We start from the raw sequence: 24,355 nt of genomic DNA, 5'->3' as shown, positions 1-24,355 counted from the left end.
CGAGCCGGGATATTCTGTGAGTTCGCCTCAGACACCGCCCCAGCCCAAACACCCCCGAGCCCTCCGCGCCTGGTCCGGCCAGGCAGGGCAGGATGGAACTGCCCCGACCGAGGGATGCTGGCGCCTGGACAACCGGCCCGAAATCCTGTGGCTGCCTCAATTAAGCGGTCAAAAAAAAAATAAAACACCGAACCCAGCGCCTTTCTCGAGCTATTAAATAGCCCAGCTGATCTGTTCGTTCTTGTTGTGTGTGTGTGTGCGCGCGTGTGTACAGACATTGAAGTCCTCACGAGAAAACGCAGGGGAGGTAATTAAGGAGCAGGAATTTTGCGTTCTTTTTTTCTCGTGTCTGCATAAAACCCGTGCTTGGTGGAGGAGTTAATTTACTCGAGCTCCTCGTGCAGCATCTCTAACGGGAACACGGCGCTTGCAGCGTTTGCAGTCGGTGTGTTTTCATCTTTTTCTGCAGCAGAAAAGCTGGGATTTTTAATAATAAAGAATATTTCTCACACCAGAGCTCTGTGAGCAACCTGAACCAAGGTGAACTTAACGCTTTCTTTGCAAGGGTGTGGGTTCCTGTGTCACTTGAGCCCCTCCACTCCCAGAGCGTGGCTGGATCCTATCAACAGCAGTGCCCAAATTTCGCATTCTTGGATTGCACATTGATGACCTTACGTATGAAAAGCACCATCGCATTTCATACAGTTTTTATCCATGGATTTTTAATTTTTTTTTCGTTGCTGGAACACACAGCTTGTTTGTTGTCTGCAACACAGTGGAAAGGCAGCCAGCCCCTTCCTGCCTTCATTTGCATGCCCCTCTTTGCCTGGAAGAAATACCTGTTTCCCGAGGACACCGTGGCTTTGAAATAGGATACTGCCTGCAATCTTTATTGTAACATCTGACTTCAAAAGAGACAGTGCTGGGTTGAAAGGGAAGGCATGCTAAGGAGCTGATCCTTAAAAATAATGAGATCTGTTAAGAAGTTACTAATGTTTAACAAAAGGTTAAGGATAAATGTAATCAGCTCTGCCCTCTCATCATATTTTTTCCATCTTGCAGCCCTACAAAAAGGTAATTTGGTGAAATTATGGCAGCAAAGGCAAAACACTTTCTCTTTCCCCAGTCCTCTGATTTACTGTTATTGAAGTTGGTGGCACACTATGGTTGAACCATTTCAGTGTTCACAGTTGAAATATCTTAAATTTTTACTAATTATGTAACAACTAAATAAAAGTTTCTGATTTTTTTTAATATATCTTTGATCTGTAAGGGGTTGCTTGTCAAAACACAGCCCGGAGTGAAGTGAAATGCAGTGTTGCAGCACCCAGCTGACAGCTCTGGGGTGTGTGTGGAGAAAGTGCCTGCAGACTGTTCACTGCTCACATCTTTTCAGCCCCACTGCAGTGCTGTTTGCTCCCACAGACCCCGGGATCAAAGAATGCCCCCTTGCATCTCTGGGCTCTTTGAGGGGCCTGGGTAATTATCTGTATTCATGGCCTAAATATTCAGCATTAATAACCACACTTCAGGGCAGAGCTGGCTGCATTTGTTATTGACAATAAGCAATGAGAATTAATTGTCCCTCGTTAATTCAGTGGTGAACAACTTGCAGAATCACAGAATTATTCAGGTTGGAAAAGACCTCCAGGACCATCGAGTCCAGCCTGTGACTGATCCCCACCTTGTCACCCAGCCCAGAGCACTGAGTTGGTCCTTGGACACCTCCAGGGCTGGGGACTCCACCACCTCCCTGGGCAGCCCCTCCCAATGCCTGGAGACCCCTTCCATGAAGAAATTCCTCCTGATGTCCAACCAAACCCTCCCCTGGCACAACCAGATGCCCTTGGTTTGCTGGCTGTGCTGCAAACCCACCTGTGTGGAGCTCCCAGGGCTCTGCCCAGACAGCCCAGACCTCCCACGGCATTTCTGCTTCACCCAGTGCACTTGGCACCTGGGCAGCTTGTGCTTGCCCAGACACAGCTCTGCCTGTCACACCCAGTTCATGCCTTGGTTCTGAATCACACCCATAGGCTTGTGCTCACAGGCACAACTCACTGCAGGGCCTGGGCTTGAAATATTTCAAAAATTAATATCCATGAGTAAATTTGCATAAACGAGCAGTGCCATTCAGTTCATGAGGGAGGCCTTTCTTCCCTAGGCAAGGCTAGAAAGTGCTTTAAAATAAATACATCCACCAGTTACCAGAAAACTGCTGTAAACACACAACTGTTTCTAAGACATTGTTGCCAATTATTGCATTTGTCCCCAGGATAAACCAGGCTGGATCTCTTTAATTCTGGAGACTACTTGGATTTCACTTGGAAGCAAACAAGCAGGAATTCAGCATGGCCACAGCTTTTAATCCTCAGACTTCACCCTTCTGTTGGCCAGGGGCTAAGAGAACCTCACAAGTTTAGGAATCTTCCACAGCATGGCTGCCTCAAGGAATCTGATTTAGAGGCTCAATCTCCAAAGGTTTTATGATTCATCACAATTGATAGAGAGGAGAAATATGAAATATGGCCCCTGTGCACTGCTGTAACTGGACTGACATCAGCCATCTATCATCAACTACCATTTGTATTCTAAAGTATTTATATCCCATTATTGAATTCCTCATGCTCTCTAAATATATTTCTCTTCTCGGTAACCTTATGAGATCAGGAAGAACTGTCACAAAGAGGGGGTTCTGCTCTGGCCTTGCAGGAAGACTGAGAGAGAGAAACTGAGCACATCCCTTGTCAAGGCCCTGCCACTGCAGAGCCTTTCTTTCTACCTGCACCCTGTCTGTTTGCTAATAAAAATTAATACCAAATATTCCCCCTGGAAGACATCTCTCCTGTCAAAATACAGTATTCAGTGACTGAAGTCATTTTACAGACAAGTAGGTGGGCCTTGAGTACTTTGAAAGCTGAAGTCCCTATTTTACAGAGTTCCTAAAGATAAGCTGTCACAACGTGCTGGTCCTGCAGGTTGGGGGTGAATGAGTTTGGGATCTTTGTATTTTCTTATAAAAGGCTGTGGTGCTCTTATTATTTGCACCACAACCTCCAACAACTGCTTTATAAATTCATGTGCAGTAGAGTTTATCCTTCAGAGCATCACACTTTATCCAGGGTCTTCATTTGTATTCATCAGTGAGGATGGAAATAAAATTTAGCTTTAATTCAAAGGCTAATTTAGATTTCGGTATGTGATTAAGATTCCACATACAATTACTACCATCAAAGTCAAGCATATGCATAAATCTTTGCAGGACTGGGGCCAAAAATATTTTTAAGTATCCACTTATTCAATATATTTTGTATAAAGAATTATTCTTATCTATTACTTATTCAAGGGCCTTAACTAAGTAAATCTTGACACAGCTAAGCCTCTCTCTATATATAATTACTCATTTTCTTCCTTTTCATCTGGCTTCTCCTCCATACATCGCTACCTAATTCCACCAGCCCTTAGGTATGAGCACAGTTCACTAACTGTAAATACAATTCACTCCTAGGAGCAGCAGGAATATTCAGCAATCTCAAAAACTAAGTTTTCAGGAAAGCGTGTAACAACTTCTAACAGGTAACAGCATTGACTGTATAATCTGGTAACGAGGACCAATAAAAAATAATCAATAATAAATGATAAAAATCTATACTAAATTATAAATTATTGCAATACAGGAAAAGGGAGGAAAAATACTAATTTTTGTAATGCACACAGGAAAAATACTAATTTTTCCATATACCACCATCCAGCTACAGCGAAGTCCAACTAGTCCACTCAGAGTGGAAATCACCAAAACTTTAATACTATATTTTTGGCGTGCAGTATAGACATAATTAAACAGTTAACAAACATATACAAGTGCAATATGCACAGTGCAAAGGCAGCCTTGCTGTGGATCGTATCCACCAGGATATTCACAGCACCGGTCATGACGTTTGCCAGCAAGAAAAACAGCAGCTGGTTTTTGTTAATAGCACTGATCAGGCAGGGCTGGGGCAGCTCGTCTTCCCTTCCCGCCGGCGCGGCCGCCGTTCCGAGCTTTTTGTTGGAATTAGGGGGCTTGGCAAGGCTCCAGCTGCAGGGCACGCTGGAGCCCTTCACCAGCAGCTTTGTGAGCACCAAGGTGAGGTCAGTGGCTACAAAGAAGATAAATAACATCAGGGAGTGGGCGACGACCCACAGGCAGAAGGAGAGGTTGGCCATCCGGCGGGACACGGGGTCCGTGTGCGCCTGGGACACGTGGAGGGACACGAACAGCACCACGACTGCCAGGGCCAGGACCCGCAGTGCCCCGAGCCAGCCCTTCACTGAGCTCCTGCACTGCAGCAGCCACAGCCCCACCTGGACACTCGCCAGGTAAGTGGCCAGATACCCAACGAGAGAGACCAGCCCCTCCCTGTTGGCATCCAGAAATCCAACCCTGCTGTCCCTGCCGCTGCTCCCGTGCAGGAGAAACGTCTTCAGAGAGGTAGTGTTGAGAATGAGCTGATGAAGTGCAGCCAGAGTCAGAGCCACGATCCAAGACTTATTTTTAGGAAATATGGCTAAAAGTAGAGATGCTGCAAGTCTCACGGAAGCCAAGGTAAAGAAGAAATTCCAGTGCACTCCGTACTCCGACGTGTGTTCGTGGTAATCCATGGATTTAACGCTCAGCAGTCGCCCCACGCCGAGGGAGACCAAGGGCCAAACGGAAAAGAGCTGCCTGGCCAGGTTGGAAAACTTGGGCTGTGCCACATGAGACTTCTGTCGAACCTCAGGACAAACGAGAGCGTTGCCAAAGACGAAAGCTCCGACCCCCAGATCCATAACTCCCGTGCCGTAGGTCTCGGCTTTGGCGTATCGCCGGGGATACTGCGGGAAATCCACGGCCAAGATGCTGATGGTTGTCAGCACGTTGACATAGACACGGAACACGGTTATTGCTGGAATGTAGTCGGGATCCAAGTACGTCTGCTGGAACTCTTTTACAATTTGCCCAAAGGGCACCCTGGTCTCCTGTTTTCTCCGGCTGCATATTTTGGAAAATATCCCGGCGCAGAAGGCGGCGAGGATAACCGGCACGAGAAAGAGGACTGGAGACAGGACCGTGCAGGAGAAGAGCAGAGGAGACACCAGCACCAGGAAGTCCAGCAGCAGGCTGTATTTCCTTGAACTTACAGGTTTTCCATAGTGCAGGTGGTACAGAATCAGGAGGAGCCCTCTGCAGAGCAGGCACAGGGGAGGCAGAGACAAGCCCACGGAAATTTCCAGCAAACTAGTTCCGTTCAGGTTGCTGATAAAGGCTTCCTTCAGCTGTTTTTGGGACATTCTTCTTTCTTCCTCTGAAAACACAAATGTGACCTTGAGTTAGTTTTGTAGCACAGTGTAGCAACTGAGGCACGGACACCCTTGCTGGTCAGCAAGAGAATCCTTTATTATTTATTTCAAGCCTCTATTCATAGAGGAACTAGTTTCATTTCTGGTTTGTGAGCTAAGCATCTTCAACCTATCAGCAAGCAATACTCGGCCCTATAAATTTACAGTATGCATACTTCTACCTTCTAACAAACTATTGTTCATCTTTACACCTATTCAGCTTTCTTCTTTTCTTCAATTGTCTTGTTCTGGGTCATGCAACCTTTGGCTCCATTCACCTTGTAGATACTTCCTCCCACCTTCTGCCACATTCTCTTCTGTTCTGGTAATGTCCTTTGCTTTGGTAACCCTTTAAGTTCTGCTCTGGTCCACGATCATTCACAGAACAGGGGTGTCAGAATTCCTTAAAAAGAAATCTTATGTACCAGTTCATTAAAACACCATTGATTTCAGGAGTTATTGAGTTACTTTTCAATTTAAAGAACACAGAGCAGCACCCCCCAAGCTAGAAACAGTGGCCTGAGAAGCTGAGCAGAGTTACAGGCAAATGGAAGACTTGGACAAGCTCCAGCATTACCCATCCTTCTGTACTCCAAGATTCTTCATATATTTGTGTTTAAGGTCTCTAAATACCAGATACTCCACTGAATATTCCCATTGCGAATAATCTTACTGTATGTCCCGCTCTGCAGAACACACTTTGCCATCTTCTCTATAGTGTAAATGAAACAGTTATGGAAAAACGCGACCTTAAGGAACTTTGCCATGCCAGGTCAGCAACAAACCCGGCGGCTGAGATCCCCCCCTGGCACCTCTCTGAGGCAGCCCCAGCCCAGCCCGGCTCCTCCACCTCCGGGAGAACACCTGTGAAACCTCCACAGCGTTAATGAACAGCTCAAAGCCAGCGGGTTTTGTCTCCCCCGCGGGATCTTACCGGGAGCGGGGACAGCGCGGGGGGCGATGGCACAGGCCGGCGGGGGCGATGGCACAGACGGGCGGGGGCGATGGCACAGACGGGCGGGGGCGATGGCACACACCGGCGGGGGCGATGGCACAGACCGGCGGGGGCGATGGCACAGGCCGGCGGGGGCGATGGCACAGACCGGCGGGGCCGGGGCCGGGCCGTGTGTGTGTCCCGCATCGCCCCGGCCCGCAGGTAAAGCCCGGCCGCGCTCGCCGCCCGCACTTTCGCCAGCGGAGCCGCTTCCGCAGCTCCCGAATCCCCGCCCGAGTCCCCGCCCGAGCCTCCGCCTCCTCCGCCCGCCGCTGCCCCGCTCCCGCCCGGCCCCGCTCCCGCTGCCGCCCGCGGTAAGTCCCGCACCGGCCCCTTCCGTCCCACCCCGCCCGTCCCGTCCCATCCCATCCCTCCCATCCCGTCCCATCTCATCCCATCCCTCCCATCCCGTCCCGTGCCTCCCGCCGCCGCCGGGATCGCCCGCCCGCTCCAACCCCGGCCCCGCTCCCGCCCCGGGCCCGGCGGCGGCGACCTTGGGCTGCCGACACCCGCAGGGAGCGGCCGGGAGGGATCCCGCGTCCCCCGGGATCCCGCACAGACACAAAGGCCGCTCGCGGGGAACCGCCATGGACCGACGGGATTTGGGATGGGGGTCGCGGGGTGCCCTGAGCTCTGCGAGCATCAGCTCAGGGGTCGAACGTGGCGCTAAGTGGTGTTTTCATGCCATGTAAGAAAGGAATAAGGAATAGGAATAGGAATAGAGAAGAGAAGAGATAAATAGAATTATAACATAATATTATATATTAGAATAGAATTAAAATAGAATGTCGTATAGTAGAATTGGAATATAATATAATTTAAAATAGACTATAATAGAATAGAATTGGAATAGAATTAAAATTACAATAGAATTTGAAATAGAATTAGAAATAGAGTGGGAGCAATGGCAGTTTCGGCTGCTGGAAGGACAGAATTCTTCCTGGCTCTGTGACTGGAATCTCTGTGTTTACCACAGAAATCCAAAGGGCTTGACTCACCTTGGGTTGGCTCCACGGTTTTCCAGAGGAAGCAGAAAGGGGACAGCAGCCTATCTCAGCAGTTTCTGCTGCAGCACAAACTTCTCTGAGTCACAGCCTTTCCAAAAGCACTGGCGGCTCCTCCGATGCCGTCAGACCACAAATCCTTCCTATTCGGCCAAACAGAAGGAATTTAACAAAAAGTTGCAATTTCTTGCCCAGAAACCTTGCTTTATTAATTCAAGAGAAACAAAATGTTTTATTCCTGATGTAAGGAAAAGTTCATTATTCTCTCCAAATCAGCTTTCTTTGCAGGGGCAGTAGAACGTGTGACCGTCACTGACAGTCTGGGTAGGCTTCCAGTGTTGCCTGGTCCCACTGGGATCAGTAATTCTGTCTGAAGCCTTTGGGCTTTGCCTCTGGAGATTGACATGTCCAGAGGTATCTGGTTCTAAATGCCTTTTTGTCTTATTTAAGGATCCTTCAGTCTGATTTGAATGAAGTACCCTAAAGTAAGGCTCCTCTCCAGCGTTCCCATCCACAGGCCTGGACAAGATGCCAAAGCAGGTAAAGAGAAAACCAGGAACTGTGTGTGCTAATTAAATTTTACTGCCAGGAAAGAATTCTTGGCTTATTTCCATGCAGTCAAGATTAGGTAACTACTAATAAATATTCACCCCTACTTCATGAATTGACTGGACCTATTTACTGTGGGTTTGAGCTGTGCTACCAACAGCAGGCAGGGATCTTTGTTATGCCCTTGGCTCTAACAGGGCAGGTGCCTAGCACATCCCTAAGGGTATTTATTCCCTTCTTCATTTTCTTATCTAACCTCTCCTTTCCCTGTAAGTGACAAACAGGACCTGGAATCTCTCTTAGTTTTCCATTATGTTTGTACAATAAGTGTGTCCTTCCAGCCAATATTGTGAAGGGCACGGGAGCCCAGAGGGAAAGATTTGAACATTTTTGGTAATTCAAAGGGGACAAATCTTCAGCTAATGCAGGCCAGCTCTTCCAGAACCACCATTTCTCTCCCCTGGCTGGGGTGTGTGTACCCTGAAAATGAAAGTCTCTGCTGGGAAAACTGCAGTTGTGTTGGTCCACAGTTGGACATGGGAGCAGTAGAAGAGCTGGAATAGTGGATGAGGTGAAAGTCCAGCTGGATTCAGCCTTTGACTGGTGCTGATCTGACACCCCCTCTAGGAAAATGGCCAAAAAGGAGACTCTGTCATCTGGAATGACCTCAGTGAATCATTTGAAGAAGAAGTTAGAGCCTTCCTCAGTGATGAAGAGAAACTGCACCTTTTTGATGACCTCACCAAAGTTAATCCAGTGACAACCACGACAGGTAGGAGCAGCCAGGGGAGGATCTCCTGAGGAATCACTTTCCCTGGCTACTGATCTGGGGTAGTTCCTGCTCTCATTGCATTAATAGGGCCATGAACACAGCAGTTAAAGATTCAAAGCCTATTAAAGCCTGTTCTGAGCCTTTGAAAGTCACACTTAGCACGCTCTGCATGCAGAGCTCACATGGGTGGTGTTGGTTCAGGCAGCCAGGTGTGAGTTAACACTGTTGCAGGACTCCTGCAGGACCTTGGCACTGCAGTTTAGTGTTACTGAACACATCAGAAAACGAGCTCTTAGATTCCAAATATAGCCATGAAATTGGTCTTAAAAAGTAAATTCCTCCCTCAGCTTTTAAAGATGATGCTGTTAGAAGCAGCTGAGGCCTGTTCCTAGCAGAGATGGGGAGTTCTTGCCTGTGTGTTCTGCAAGGGAATAGATTTGCCTTCTAGGACTGTGTGAAAAAAGAAAAAAACCAGGATTTATTGAATGGAATAGCAGATCCCTTAAAATTTTTACAAACAAGGACAACTCTTGAAGACATTGTTGTGTACATTAGACCCATATCTCTCTCTTGGTCACCTCATTCTCTGTTAAACCTAATAGGTAACATACCTGAGGATTTCTGTTCCAAACAGGCTCAGGATGAATCAAATACACTTTGCAAAAGGTGCTAACAGAAGGTGTGTTTTTCAGTTCTGAGATGTCTTCAAGCAAGATACAGAGTCAACTTGTTTTACACCAATGCTGGCTGCAGCCTCGTGGCTTTAAATCCATTCCAGCCTTTCTCCTGCCTCTATTCCCCTGAGCTTATGAGAGAGTACCATGTTGCACTTCGTCCTCAGGTAATGCTTGTATCTGAAATAACTGTCCTTCTGCAGAACCCAGATGTCAGGCTCCTCAAAATCTGTGTGAGCAAAACACTCCTAAAAGCTAAAACCCATTTCTAGTGAAATATTAGTTCTGTGAAAAGAGCAGCACTGTTTTCAGGTAAATGTGAGGTGACCTTTATTATCCATTGCTGTTGAACTGTGTAATTACTGTTCTCTTAAATCTGAATATTCTCTTTCACTGCCAGGATTTAAAACCTCACATCTTTGCAGTGGCTGAGCAAACCTACAGAAACGTCCAAAACCAGATGGACCCTGTGAACCAGTCTATCATTGTGAGTGGGGAAAGTGGTGCTGGGAAGGTAAGAAAATTTCTTTTTTTATGACATTGCTCTTAAGTTTTGAGATCTGCCAGTGATTTGTAGTGCAGAGTGTTGCACTGAAGGAGCAGAGATGAATTAAAACCCCCTCTGATGGAGCACGTAGCCAGTCTGCTCCAGTGTGACTCTCTTGAAATATGTGTGAAGCATTAAGTGATTGCTGCAGTTAAACACACTCTGCTTAATATAGCTGCTCTTCAGGTGACATCTGTCATTTCTGGGAGGGCTGGGTTTGAATCATTCAACAGGAACTGCACCTGAGTTGATGCCCCAGCCTGGTCTGTCTGGGAGCTCATGTGGGTCTCAGCAAACCCTGTGTAGAGACTTAGATGGAGCAGAGAGTTCAGAGCCTGCCCTGGGCCCTTCCCTATTCAGGACAATATTGAGGGTATTTTTAAGCCTGAGAACAAACTGATTTGCTGGGTGTTAATGACTCAAAATCCCTTTATATTCCCTTCATCTTAAGACACTGGCTGTTAATTCAGGCTGAGCTTCCAGATGGTGACATCTCAATGAAACTGCCATTCAGCAAAGCACTCCCACTCCAACAGCGTTTCAATGTGTCTGTGGCACAGAGTTTCCACTGAACCAGAGCTATCAGCCTGACACAGTTCCTCTCTTTAGCCTCCCCACCAGCTGCACACTGTGTCTCCAGCAGCCAGCACTGCTCACTCACTGACACAGCTGATAACCTGGGAAAAACAAGGCCCTTATTGTCAAGCCTCTCTCTTGCAGACCTGGACCTCTCGCTGCCTTATGAAGTTCTATGCCTCTGTTGCTGCTTCAGTTATCTCCCCAAAAGGCAATGAAACTGTGGAAAGGATAGAGAGGAGAGTGTTGGACTCCAACCCTGTCATGGAAGCATTTGGTAAATGAGGCTTTTTTAACAGCAAAAAGCAGGAACGGCCACTGTGGGAATTTTCTTTGTTAGCACACAAATCCAAGCTATGTCTTGGTCCTCCCCTTAAAAGTAAACTCTCAAAATACAGGATCAAATCACCCTTACTATCTGTATGTCCTGCATGGGAGAGTGGAACCACTCTGATTATTCTGTCCCTGGCAATTCCACAGGCAACGCGTGTACCCTGCGGAATAACAACAGCAGCCGCTTTGGGAAGTACATCCAGCTCCAGCTAGACAGGTAACAGTCACTCTGTCAACCCCCTGTTGTCTTGTTCCTTTAAACCTTCACAAGCCTGTTGCTGAAGTCTGCCACAGAATATTTGATCTGCCTTTAGAGCGTATTTTGGTTTTGCTGGCAGCTCACACTGTTATTATCTCCCTTCTTGTTTCTGCAAGCTCTCACCCTGATCTCTCAAACAGAGCAGTGGAAGAAGAGAGATGCAGTTAAGAACTCTGAATGAAATACGAAATTAGGCTTGCACAAAACTGAAGGTGAACTGCAAAGCATTCACAGTCAGTTGGTGTCACAAAACACAGCACCTGTTGGATTCTGTGAAGAGGTTTTGTTGAAATCTTTGCTCTTTTTCCCCCTCTAGATTCCACCATCTGAGTAGTGCTTCCATTCAGACTTTCCTTTTGGAGAAGACCAGAGTTGCCTATCAGGCCCCCAATGAAAGAAACTTTCATATTTTTTATCAGGTTTGCCTTCAGTTAATTTTGCTGCGTATTTCTGACAAACAGTGGGATGAAATCACCAGATTTAGCACAGTTGCAACTTTCAATAATTAACAGTTTCCCTGTCTGCCAGGCTTCCAAATTAAATCACCCTCCCAGTATGTTATTCTTCCTTATCTGTGAGCTGTAAATATCAAAGGCACAATTCAATCTTTACCTTGTTTTCTGCCTCCAGATCACAAAAGGTGCTACTGCAGAGGAGAGGCTGGAGTGGAACCTTCCAGAAGGGGCTGAGTACCGCTGGCTGCCAAATCCTGAAAGAAACTTGGATGGTAAAGATGAGTTTCACTGTCCATTAAAAACAGCTGGAACTTTAAAGGAAGGCAGGCAAAAATATGTCCTGTTCAATCCCGTGCCCCAGGGCCACCTGCATTAGTGGGACTCTTTTGAAGTTTCAGTTTGCACTGTTAAATCTTAAAACTCAACCTGGCTGTTTGTGGCTGGTGAATTTGCATCTCTGGGGCTGTGTTTTGAAACTGTCTTGTCCCTGCATGGGCTTCAGCACCTGCTGCCTCACTGCAGAGCCACAGAGGCAGCACTGAGTCAGGGACTGGGTTCTCCAGCCTGTACTGGGGGATTTACCCCAACTGCCTCTGGCTCCCTTGGTGTCCTGTGACAATTCCAGCCGAGCTGGAGCTGTGCAGGGTCCTGCTTGCCTGTGTTTGTGTGCGTGGCTCTGTTCTAACCAGCCCTTGTCTGGCTTTGCAGAGGACAGCTTCGAGGTGACCAGAGCTGCCATGTGTCACCTGGGCATCGAGCGCTCCACGCAGAGCAATGTTTTCAAGGTCAGGTACAGAGAGGGGGCACCACGAGGCTGCTGGGGGGGTTTGGAGTGTCCTCCTGCTGGGGGATTGCTGCAGAAGGAAACCTGTGTCAGTGCAGAGCATGGGCTGGTTGGTGCTCCTGCAGCAACACATGGGGTTGCACAGCCAAATATTAGATCTTAACTAAAAAGCCTCCACCTGTGAACTGCAGTTTTCCTTCAGGAATTGCAGCACGAGGGATTCACACAGAAGCTTGGAATGTGTTTGCTTCTTCTGGTGCAGAAATGTTTTGACTTGTCCTGTTCCTGGGGTTAAGGAAGGCTCAGAGGACACTGCCTTGGAGGGGAGCTGTTTTAAAAACCTCAGTTATTGATTGTGTTTCAGGTATTGTCAGGCCTTCTCCACCTTGGGAACATCCAATTCTCTAATCCAGTGGATGAATCTCAGCCTTGTGACCTGGAAGACAAAACCAAAGGTGAGGCAACAACCATGCCATGCTCCAGGGAGTCCTGTTATCTCAGTGCAGATGCCTGATGGAAAGGATTACTGCACCCTTCTGCTGATATAGACTATCAAGGTCATGAGCAAACCAAAATTTAAGCTTGTTTTTGTGAGTAAACAAAACTCTAATGCTCCCCTGCTCTGAGAGACAATATCCTTCTGTGACAGGTCAAGGCAACTTCAGCATCAGTCAGTGATTTCAGCAGGATTATTGGCAGAACTGTGACTCTTGATTGCAGTCTTACCCTGACACCACAAGACTTTGCAGAAATCTGAGCCAGAGTGGAGAGCAGGGCTTTTAACATGAAAGCTTTGAAGTTTTCATGATAAAGACTTGAACTGAGTAACAGATAATCTGTTAAAATTGCAGCATAAATAGAGGTGGTTCTGCATGTCTTTAGGAGGCTTGTGGGTCTAGTTTTCCTTCAGAATCAAAACTGTCCTGAACAGTGAAGTTTCCTACTAGGATTTCACAAACTCTATTTAATATTAAATTGTTTTTCATACAGCTCAGCTTAGCAAGATCTTTGAGTATTTGCTAACAAAGCATTCTTCTTCTACATTTTCTGGTTTTTTCCCTGTTTTTTTTTCTGGCCATGACTGATTTGTCTACCTGGATTTCAAGGTCTCTGCTCAGAAAAGGTGAACAAGTAACAAAGACTAGAGAGACTCTATAACACACCAACTTCAGTGTGGCAAACTTCAGAATTGCTTGGTATTGCTTCATTTTAAATAGAGTACCTGAAATTCTAGGGGAACTCTACATCCAAATTAAGAGTCTGGTCTTGCAAAACTTGCTCCCAAGTTTGGGTAAAAAAGATCCAAAGTCCACATTGAAGCTGGTGAGCTCATGGAAGTGTCATTTTCCTACACTATAGACCTTCCAGAGCTTAAAGGATCTGCATCCAGGTAACCTGGCACTGTTTGTCCTCCTGAACAAGGCTTTGTGAAGACCACTGGAGATCTGCTGAAGATCCCCGTGGAGGAACTACTGGAATCCCTAAGAATTCGGACAATAACTGCTGGGAAACAGCAGCAGGTGTTCAAGAAGCCCTGCTCCAGAGCTGAGTGTGAGACCAGGAGGGACTGCCTGGCCAAAGTCATCTACGCCAGGTACGGCCGTGCCAGCCCCGGGGCCTTGGGGAGGGAGGAGGGAGGCCAGAGGGATTTACTCCCCTTGGCTTTCTGCTTGGATTCCATCACTGTAACCCTCCCTTCCCTCTCAACACCCCTTCATTCTGCTGTGCACTGGCAGAGAATCCTTCAGAGTGCTGCTGTTCCGTGCCAGAGATTTCTGTTCCTTCCAAGTGACACCGACAGGAACAGCAGGATGAGAACTCTGCCCTGCAAGCAGCTTCCACCCCATCCCACTGTCATTGCAGGTTGTTTGAGTGGCTCGTTCTGGTCATCAATGAGAGCATCTATGCAGATCCATCGGTGTGGACCAGCTTCATAGGTATGGATATTCCATATTCCACCCTGGTTTCACTGGAAGTCCTTCAAGCTGCTCCTAGACTAAAGCTCACTGTCTTCCCACCTTCCTTCTAGGCCTGTTGGATGTTTATGGTTTTGAAGCCTTCCCTGAAAACAACCTGGAACAGCTCTGTATTAACTATGCCAATGAGAAACTGCAGCAGCACTTTGTAGCACACTACCTGAAGGCACAGCAGGTGAGACCCCAGTAAGAGAAAAAAAAATCTAATTTTAAAACAGCATCTTTTGTCACTTCAACTGTATTTATTTCTGTGCCTCTGGTCAGATTGCAACCTTCAGGCAGTAAGTAATGCCACAGAAACCAGTGGGATGTAACAGTGGCTTTTTAAAGAGGAGAGTGTGGGGCAGTTGGTGGAATGACACAGCTTTCTGTCTTGGGGACTGGAAATCTGTTCCCTGTTATCCAGCTCCACTGTTAAACTGTGCCTGTTAAACTGTTTGGTTTTCTTCAAAGAGCTGAACACTTTAAATTCTTGAGGTAAGTGCAGCCTAGAGATTCTCTTGGAAGCTGCTGCTCATAGCCATGTTAATTCTCTTCCTCAAGCACAGAGTCCCAAAAAAAAGAGTGGGGAGCTCCCAGACTGAGCTCAGTGTGAAGGCAGAGCCCAACAGACCCCTGTCACCCCAACACCCACGTGGTACCTGTGGAGTCCTCCTGCTGCAGGGGAGCAGCTCCATGAACCAGCTGCTGTGTCAGTACCTGTAAAACCAAACCTCAGTGTGCATCAGCTTTTGGGTTTTGTTAGGAATGCTCACAAGTTGTGTTGTTTCACACTAGAGGAGGTATTTGCACCACGCTAAAGGCTCTGCAGTCCCTCAGCTCACTGGTCACACACTGCTAATTCCAGTTCTCCTGAGTGCTCTGGGGGCACAGAGTCCCTTCCAGGGCTGCTCCAGTTCCCCCCCAGTGCAGCTCCATTACCACATTGCTCTTTGCCATTAACTGCATAATCTGGGAAATTATTTTCTTTATGGCACCAGCACACTGGCACCTCCTGCCTCCCAGCATGGCTTTGTCAATTTGTTCAGGAGATAAGTGTTCCTTTGACTACAGTTTGTGCTTTCACATTCCCAGGCTTTTTTCCCTGCCTGCCCTCGTCAGTGTGCCAGGGGTTAATGGTCAGTGAAGATGGAAACCGAGTTCAAGCACACAATTACTTGCCTTGAAACTGCTCCATGACCTCTGTTTGCTGCTCCCCTCCCAGTCACTGCCTGCCCTCTTACCTCTCTGCCTCTGGCTGGGGCCCAAACCACTTAAATGCCATTAGTGGCTGTGCTGAGCAAGCTTTTGGCAGGAGACTTTTAAAATAACTGCCCAGAGCTTGAGCTTGTTAAACACTCCTGACAGACTGTCCTGTAGTTCAGCATAAATATTGTGCAGATTATTTCAACTAATATCTTTCTGTACTTCCTCTTGGATCAGGCTTTAAAAGGAGCCCAGTTAGTAAAGCCTGGCACACAATGGTTGGTTTAGGGCTGTGTCCCAGTCTAAGGAAGGAGTTCTCCACGTTCCTTGCCCTTCAGGGCAAATCTCAGCACAGCCAGGACAGGCTTTGTGTGACTGTAGCCTCTGTTCACTCTCTAAATCAGCCTTGCAGCTCACTCTGATAAATCTGTGAGGTTCCCAAATACTCAGACAAATTGTTCCAGCAGGATCTGATCCACACTCAAAACCTACCTGGGCAAGAATACCCTTGTTTGTTTTTTTTTTTTCTCATCTTGGTCTTAAACTCGAGCTGAGCTTTGGATGAGCAGCTGAGCTGGGATTAACTCATTAAACATTAACTGCATCAACTGCACAAGACACAGTTCCAGGCTCTGGTGCCCTCTGCTGCAGGATGATCCTTTCCCTCTTCCTTCAGGAAGAATATGCAGCTGAAGGCCTGCAGTGGTCATTCATAAACTACCAGGATAACCAGAACTGCCTTGATCTCTTAGAGGGAAATCCTCTCAGCATTTTTTCCTTGCTGAACGAGGTAAGTGTGATCTGAACCTTGAACTTTTTTGGCTTAGTTTCCTGCCTTTGTCCCACAGCACCAAAGAAAGTATGAACAGAAAACTTGTCAGATATACAATTTCTGCAGAGCTCTGTTTTCAGAATAATCATGACACTGCTCCCTCATATTCTGAGTATCTTTTTCCCTCTGATCCTGGATGTTCTGATTCAAATACGAAGCCTCAGTTACTTCCCATCCTCCCCACTCCCCCAATATTCCAGGGCTGGCATGCTGCAAAAGCAAAAAGGCTGTTGATTTTAAATTGAAGTGGTTCATCTTTTAGAGTCAGTTCTTTGTGACAAATCCCATCTCGTTTGCAGGAGTGTCGCCTGAACAGACCCTCCAACCCCACCCTCTTCCAGACTCGGATTGAGAAAGCCTTGTCTAGTAACCAGTGTTTAAGTCGAGACAGGTTTAGTAAGAAGCCCAACTTCATCATCTCACATTATGCTGGCAGAGTCTGTTACCAGCTGGCAGCAATGGTGGAGAAAAATAAGGTAGGTGTTTCCAGAGAGACCAAATCAAAGCACCACTAACAAGTCTATTCAGGGGTGTGTGCTGGATGTACATACCTTGCTCCAAAGAAATCCTTCAGGCCATGTATAGCTGGGGAATGTTCTTGCTCTGGTTTTCAGTCCATCACTGGCACAAACAATTCTTTGTTAGACCTTTCAGCTGAGGATTAAGTGGACCATCACCAAATCAGGGCCTCTCCCATTCCTGGGGATGCAGAACTGTTAATGGCATCAGGGCATTTTTATAACCATAAATAGAGTGCTTCATTTCCCCTAAAAAAAATCTGGTGAGTTTATGAGAAACAAGAGCATGGACTTTACTGGAAATTCTGGAAGTATTCAAATTTTGGCCTCGTTGTGCCATCAGGGAATAAATAAAATAGGTGATGCCATGAAACACCATCTCTTAATTAAAAGGAATATTTCTAATAGACTTTCTAATGTTTGCTGCAGACTGTCCTTTTAAACCAGTGCTGAGGCTTCTGGCTCACTCAAGCTGAATAACAAGAACAATGGAGGGAGCAGTCACACATTTGACTGGATCTGCTAAATATTCAGGCAAACATTGTTTTCAGTTCCCAAATCTGACTATGAATGAATGGACACGGTCAGATTTGGAACTGCAGCTGTGGTGAAATCAAAGCTGGCATCAGAAATACTGTTCCATCTATTTATGTGGAATTTTCAGTCATTTGCAGAGGTGGCAGTGTCTGCCCAAGTCCAGATTCTAACACATCATGTCTGTGTTTGCAGGATGCTGTTCCACCAGAGCTGGTCCATGTTTTGCAGAACTCTAAGGACTCTCTGCTTCAAAAATTATTTCCTGTGACAGAAAACAACCAGAATAACATCAAAACCCAGAACAGAGCACCTGTTGTTACAGTGGTGTCCAAGTTCAAGGTACATCCTCTTCAGCTTCCTGCTTTCCACAGCTGCCTTCGTGACTAGATGAGAAAACAGGAGCTGGATGAAGATCAGTAAATGATGTAAAACTGAAACAGCTGTAAAACAGAAACAGCTTCAGACTCCTGCTATTGTCTGGGTCTTAACTCCCTCTGATTTTACCTTTAACAGTTGGGCACCTGCCTTTTTGAGGCTGCTTCTTACCTGTTCCTCTTGAGGGGTTGCTGCCAATGCATGGCCCTGCTATAATTTTGGAAACTTTCTGAATTTACCATCAACAACTTGATGAAAGCATCCATAGAGTGGATTTTTTTTTGCTCAAGTTGTCCCTGTAGAATTGCTCTGAGTCTGTAAAGCCATCCTTGCGAAAAAACAGCTCCCTGGGTTTGACAGAAGACCCCTGATGAGCTGAGCTCCCTGTGGAGGAGTTGTCCCTGATCCCTCCTGTGTCTGTTTTGTGCAGAGCTCCCTGGAACATCTCATGGAGATTTTGAACAGGACCACCCCACACTACATCCGCTGCATCAAACCCAATGCTGACTGCAAGGCAATGACTTTTAAAAGAGAAGAGGTAACTTTTCCAAAGCCTTTCCTCACTGAGAAGCTTCCTGGAGACGTTGTGGGGCCTTTGCATTGCAAAGCTCCTCTCACAGCACATTTTGAAATAGCTGCTTCTCCTCTGAGGCTGCAGAGAAAAACCTCCCTTCAGAGTCACTGATGGTGCTTGTCCAGAACAGAGCCTGTGAGCACAGCAGCTCTTCCAGGTGCAACTTATGTGTTGCTGTAGGAGAAGTTCTCTTCCCAGGGCACTCCTGGGTTATTTGGGGTGCTGCCCTCCCAGCCCTCAAACAGATGAGGGTGATCTGAGTGCTCAGCAGCCCTGGGCACACAGGGATCTCCCAAACAAACCTTTGCTTGCTCCTGGAGTGCAGGACAAGTTGGATGAGACCAGCTGAGGACTTTGGGAGCAGAGCTGTAACTAGAGACCCTCATCTGATAGGAAAACAAGCAGCTGGAGTGTTGCTGCCTTGACTTTAAACACTCATAGAATTTGCTGAGTGCACAATAGTGTTAAAATAATAAGGAGAAAATAGTATTAAAATACCCCCACTGGCTTTTCACCTGCTGCTGCATTTGGTCAGTCAGGGTGTGGATACCACAAGAGAGGAGCAGCTCCCAGAGTGTCACCTAAACCATCCCAATTTATGCCTCAGGTTCTCAGCCAGCTTCAGGCATGTGGAATAGTTGAAGCCATCACCATCAGTGCAGCAGGATTCCCTGTCAGGTGAGTCCAGACTTCTTGAGCATAACCCACTTCTGCAGCAATTAGTGGCATATGTTATTCAGAAGAGCTTATAAGCAAGGAAACCCAAATATTTTGCACTTTGTTTTAGGCCTCGAAACTACTGATGCTTTCAAAGCTGTCTGAGAGCTCCCTGTACCTTTCCAGCCTGAGAAGCTGGGGAAGAGATGTTTTGATGTGGACTATTATGTACTAAAATTTTTCTAACTGAACGTGGCTTCACAGCAACATTTTTAGCAATTAAAATTAAATCACAAAAGGCATTTATCTAAGTGTAGACATCTCAGAGCTCAGCATCCCATCACAGCCTTGCTGGCCTTTCTTGACCACGTTTAGAGGGTGCAGAGCCAGGCCTGAGATAGTCACAGCTCAGCACTGATGGGGTGAAGCTCATCATTGTCATATCCAAGCACAATTCCTGCCCAGTCTTTGCTACAGGCACTACTGGGAGTTTGTAGTTTCTTGCCTGTTGGTGACTCTTCAGGCATCAGTCTGTTTGCATTCCCTGCACTGGATCTCTGAAGCCATTCTGCAGTTTTTACCCCCAAAGGATAAGCTCTTTGCCACAGTGGTGACTCTTCCCTGGCATTCACTGTGTTTGTCTGCCAGGATCCCCTTCCAACGTTTCACTGAGCGCTACGAAATCCTGAGAGAGTCCTGTGGGCCCAGTAAAAGAAGAGTGTGTGATAAAAGCAACTCTCACACTGCTGAGGAAAAAGGTATGTTTGTGCAGATAATCCCTCTGCCATCAAGTAAAGTTACCACTGCACCCATTTGATATTGCATAGGTCAGGTGATTACTGTGTTCAGCACGAGGGACACCTCTGTTCTCAGAATACTTCTCTAATCTGTCACCAATTGGAGTTTCTAATTTGCCTAATGCTTACAGCAGGCTCTTTTTAAAATCTTTCCTCTTACTGCTAGTTTTCTGTGTTCCTCTTGGCTGGAACAATTACAGTTACAGTGGTGTCTGGGGTTCCCTCCACCCAATATAATTTGATTTAGAGTTGGTTCTTTAGCAGACTTGAAAAACCTCTTACCTTTTGGCTCATGTTCCTTCTCCCTCCTTTCTTTTTCCCCCCACTTTGCTTCCTTGCTGAATCACTGACCTTCCAGCTTACCTGGATTCTGCTGCTTCTTCCACCTTTTGCAAACTTCTCTTTTTCTAAGCAAGAGCGAGGATGGACTTTAAAAAACACAACCCAGTCTACAAGGTAATGCCTTTGCTGTGAACCCCTAAAAGGAGGAGCTCATCAGGAGGTTACATTTAATACTGAAGGTTCCTGCAACCCCTTTCTCTCTCCCAAATTAATCCCATCTTCACCCAGTGGGTCTGTTCCATAACCAGCAGGAAGCAGGACCAGTAAGTACCAGCCTGTTCAGATAAGTAAAATGTCTGGATATCCATTCACTGGCTGGAAATGGAGTGGAGGAAGGAAGTACAGGCTGGAAAATTACTTACACACTGTATCTTTCCCCCTCAATTACAAACCCATTAGCTGCAAAGCCTCTGTGTGATAGGTTCTTAGTCCTTTTTATCTTTAGGGGGTAATAAGCTGCAAACAAAGCAAAACAAATTTCCCAAACACGGGGATAAGCTTTTGGTTCCCTTATCAGCCCGGCCCCACGAACACCATCACAGGCACCAGATGTCTTCCTGTAGGCAAGAATTGCTCCTATTTGTTTTCAGTACCTTAAAATGCTCTCATCTCCTTAGAAATATTTATAGCAGAAAAGCAAACAGTATCCAGGATGGAATGATACAAAGCCCATTGCAGGAACTCCTTGAACAACACAATCTCTTTCAAGGACAGCTCTGAATTACGTCTGAATCTGCAGTTAAGATTCATCTGGCCAACCTCTTTGTCTCATGATGTAAAAAGCTGTGCACTGTGTCCCACAAATGGTTTTAATAACCTCTAATTGCTGCAATAAAGTCCTGCTCAGTACCTGACCCCATAGCTGCTTCCAATGCCCTGGGAAGGCTGGAGACCTGTGCACAAGTTGTCTCCCCCTCCTGCACCTTTCAGTACATTAAGGCTGAGTCCAATTCCTTGCTTTTTGTTCTTTGTTCCCAGTTAAAACACCCCCCACACTGGTTGTCTGGTTGCTGGCACCTGATGAAATCTGTGCTGTCCCATTTTACCCCAAACCCCAGTGAGGCTGAGTGCTCTCAGCCATCACCTCCTCCCCTCTTGCTGGAGGTTTTCCCCCTCTAGATGGCAAAGAAATCTCAGTGTGAAGACAATTCCTTGGTCCTGATTTCCAAGTCTTGTGACTCCTCCTCCTCAATGCTTCGTTTCCAGGTGAGACTCCAGTGATGGATGAAGACAAAGCATCACGTTCTGCTGTTCTTGGGATCCTGCAGAACGTTGTTATGGGACAAAGCACTGCTGAGCAAACAGGGAGTGGAGCAGGAACTCCCTCAGTGTACTGTGGGAAGACCAAAGTATTCCTGGCCAGTTCTGTGGTAAGTTGGCTGACAATTCTGGAGCTCACCTGCCCAGTGGGGATTCTGGCACAGGTATCACCATGGTGGGGGCAGTGCTCCTGCCAAGCCAGTGTGACCAGAATTGGGCATTTTCCTTCAAATTACTCAACTCAGTCAGGCATCCATCAGAACCCAGCCCTCAGAAGCTGTTTAATGGCCTCTGTGGAGCCAAGGGACAAGGAGCTGCACTTGTGTCTAGAACTGTCAGGATTCTCCCAATTCCAGGAAAGATTACAGCTTTCCTTACCTTCAGCTGACAGATCTGGCTACTCCAACTGCCCCACACAGCTTCCTTGGGGAAGAAGATGAAGGAGACAGAGCTACCTTTGCCAAGCTTGCAGGATGCAGCCATAGAACCCCCTTCAGTGGAGCTGGTTTTAAGCCAGCTGCTACTGTGACCCCCCAACTACTTACATTTTTGTCTCCATATTATCTAATAAGCACTAATGGAGTGCTGTCACTTCCCACACCTAATCCAGCAGTCACAGGACAATGGAATGAGGATGTGGCTCTCTGACAAACACCAAGAGGCTGCAGAAAAGGGAAGAGTTGAGAGCAGAACTCTGCCCTGAGTACTAACTCCATGCTCCTGTCCCCACTGCAGCTGGAGCTACTGGAAGCCAGGAGGGCAGAGGTGTTAAATGAGAAAGCATTTTGCATTCAGTGTTGCTGGAGGAGGTTTAAGCAGAAGAAGTTTGCCAAGGAAAAACAGTCTGCAACTGTCATCCAAGCAGGTAACTCCACAAAAATGTGGCTGGGACAACAGAACAAGGAACATTTCCAGTTATGTTGGGGGATTAAAGTGGCAGGGGTGGTGAAGTGCCACCTCTTACACTGTGTGCCAGAGCTCCTGAGATTGTTTGTACTCAGCTTTGTTTCCACTGAACCCTCAGCTGTCCGTTCCTGGCTGGCCAGGAGTCGGTTCCGAAGGACGCGCGGGGCTGCCAAAGTCATCCAACGTGGCTGGAGGAGATGGAAGGTGAGGGTGTGGGGACAGGGAAGCACAGAACTCAGTCACTGAGGCTTTTTTTTTTTTAGAAGGAATCTCCCTCTTAGTAGTTACTGCTCTGCCTCAACTAAATACAAAAGCAGCACTGTCAGTGCTCCATTAAACTCCTCTCCAGCTGAAGAGCAGAGGATGCCAGTCCTGCACAGCTGCTTCTATTCTGCAGAATAAACCCATTCCTTACCTTCATGGGAATGCCCCAAAGGGTCTGCTGCCCTTTCAGATTCCCTCCTTTCCAGACTCTTTAAATTCTGCTCAGGGTGTCTGAGAACCTCGCTGAACACTGTTCCTTATCTTCACCAGGCGAAAATGGCCGCGTTGGCAGCGGCAGAACTGGATGAGGGGGAAGGGGAGGAGTTCCCAGCTCCTGGAGCCACGGTGATCCCGGCCAAACTGCCTTGTTCCCTGGACACAGCGTGGCCTGGGCAGGCCATTGTCCAGTTCTGGCCCCTGGGCCTTGTCCTGGCTGCTGCCCCTGTCACAGCCACAGGGCCCCGCAGGGACCTGGCGCTGCTGGGCTGGCTCAGGGGGCTCCAGGAGAGCGGCTGCTCCAGGCTGGAGAGCCCTTCCCTGGGCTGTGGCATCGCTTCCATCAGAGCTCTCCCACAGGTAACCACCTCACGGACCCCAGTCAGCACGGGCAGGGTGCCAGGAGTTCAAGGAATAGTCCTGGATACCATTTCCTACCAACAAGCTGCAGCCACTGGCTGCCCTCAGAAACTGCACCTTGTCACAAATCACTTTGGTGGGTTTTTTGGAAACTTTTCTGAGGTTGCATAAAATTCTGGGTGCAAGAACCGGTCACAGTTACTGCAGGTAGGCAGAAGCAGTGGCAAGTTCAGCACTAAACACTCCAATTTCCAGAGTTTAAGCTAATTCCAGTTCAAATTACAGTATTGGTACTCAGTTCTCTTAAATCCATTTGTACTAAAACTCCTCTGGAGGTCCTCTTCTATCCTCACAGTCACTAGCTGCTCAGAGACACTAAACATGAACAACAAAATCACCTCAAAAGCTGGCCAACCCCCCAGCTGACCTCTCCACCTCTTTTCCTTGCAGGGCTCTGTCAGGTTCCACTGCAGGAAGTCCCCCCTGCACTATTCCAACGTCAGCCCCCACAGGGATGCCTGTTCCATCACGGGATTCAACCAGATCCTGCTGGACAGAAAGGAACTCCTGCCCACATAGGCCTGCCCCCTGCACACCTCTGCCTTCAGGGGAGGGCTCTCTGCAAGCTGCTGCTTTCAAATCACTCAACGGCCACATCTGCTGCTACCTCAGAGCTTCCACCTCGCTGCCTTGTACGTAAAATACAATGTGATGTAATATAGGTCAAATTTGGGGGGCTTGGGGGCCATTCCTCCACACAGGCACATGTTACAGGACATATCAGCACTATGAGAACAATCAACTAAACCAGATCAGGTGCTCTAAGCAATAAATACTTGAACTGAACGCTGCTGGCACTACCTGGAGAGGCAAGAGGCTGGTCATGAGAGAGCAAATAATGCAAATATTCCTGATTCCTGCTGGGTTCTCAGAGGCACAACCCTCCTGAGTGACCACCAGTGTTCCCCAAACACTGGCACACCTCTGACTGACCGAGGGAGGGAGGAGCAGCCAACGTAACACTGAGGGCAGATGTCTCAGGGAAAAGCAAGACTGGGCTCTTGCTTTTTTCTCTCTATGACTGAAATATATGAGCTCTCACAGCTGCCAGGCGTTTCCAGAGCTCCCCAAACAGCACTGCCCTGCCCACGGTCTCATCAGAGGTGCTCTGTGCCGTCCTTTTCTTGCTCATGGGTCTCAGAAATGTTCAACTCCTCTGTGTATGTCATTTTAAATAAACTGCTCAACACCTTG

General features: G+C 47.3%; 2 protein-coding genes and 1 long non-coding RNA gene across 8 annotated transcripts; 1 reads left to right on the top strand and 2 right to left on the bottom strand.

Moving 5' to 3' along the window:
- Positions 1–1,540: 1,540 nt before the first annotated feature.
- Positions 1,541–7,490, bottom strand: PIGW (phosphatidylinositol glycan anchor biosynthesis class W). 4 transcript variants are annotated; one of them, XM_051809421.1, is made up of 2 exons: positions 7,348–7,490; positions 1,541–5,321 (listed from the first exon to the last, which is right to left on the bottom strand). In XM_051809421.1, exon 2 carries the CDS (start codon positions 5,305–5,307, stop codon positions 3,787–3,789), a length of 1,521 nt encoding a protein of 506 aa, XP_051665381.1. In that variant the 5' UTR covers positions 5,308–5,321; positions 7,348–7,490; the 3' UTR covers positions 1,541–3,786. The 4 variants fall into 4 exon arrangements, with proteins under 4 accessions (XP_051665381.1, XP_051665379.1, XP_051665378.1 ...); XM_051809419.1 differs by lacking the exon at positions 7,348–7,490 and adding an exon at positions 6,290–6,544; XM_051809418.1 differs by lacking the exon at positions 7,348–7,490 and adding an exon at positions 5,538–6,269.
- Positions 6,632–24,355, top strand: MYO19 (myosin XIX). Of its 3 annotated transcripts, none has more exons than XM_051809387.1 (25): positions 6,632–6,663; positions 7,804–7,893; positions 8,530–8,674; positions 9,367–9,515; positions 9,749–9,862; positions 10,616–10,748; positions 10,952–11,021; positions 11,380–11,482; positions 11,694–11,790; positions 12,227–12,303; positions 12,667–12,757; positions 13,725–13,896; positions 14,166–14,239; positions 14,332–14,453; positions 16,140–16,253; positions 16,595–16,771; positions 17,543–17,689; positions 18,156–18,263; positions 18,907–18,977; positions 19,605–19,714; positions 21,302–21,465; positions 22,091–22,220; positions 22,380–22,465; positions 22,796–23,101; positions 23,552–24,355. In XM_051809387.1, the coding sequence occupies exons 2-25, from the start codon at positions 7,882–7,884 to the stop codon at positions 23,678–23,680; spliced, it is 2,901 nt and encodes a 966-aa protein (XP_051665347.1). In that variant the 5' UTR covers positions 6,632–6,663; positions 7,804–7,881; the 3' UTR covers positions 23,681–24,355. The 3 variants fall into 3 exon arrangements, with proteins under 3 accessions (XP_051665347.1, XP_051665349.1, XP_051665348.1); XM_051809388.1 differs by lacking the exon at positions 6,632–6,663 and adding an exon at positions 6,883–7,037; XM_051809389.1 differs by lacking the exons at positions 21,302–21,465; positions 22,091–22,220; positions 22,380–22,465; positions 22,796–23,101; positions 23,552–24,355 and adding an exon at positions 20,112–20,209 and having other exon boundaries at positions 6,634–6,663.
- On the bottom strand, positions 12,625–18,160 carry LOC127480870 (uncharacterized). Its single transcript, XR_007908041.1, has 3 exons — positions 17,661–18,160; positions 16,847–16,994; positions 12,625–12,738 (listed from the first exon to the last, which is right to left on the bottom strand). It is a non-coding gene; the product is annotated as an uncharacterized LOC127480870 (long non-coding RNA).

The sequence above is a fragment of the Manacus candei genome, unplaced genomic scaffold, assembly GCF_025592945.1.
Source record: "Manacus candei isolate 608988 ecotype Guabito, Panama unplaced genomic scaffold, ASM2559294v1 h1tg000076l, whole genome shotgun sequence".
NCBI lineage: Eukaryota > Metazoa > Chordata > Aves > Passeriformes > Pipridae > Manacus > Manacus candei.
This window is presented reverse-complemented; position numbering and strand designations above follow the sequence as displayed.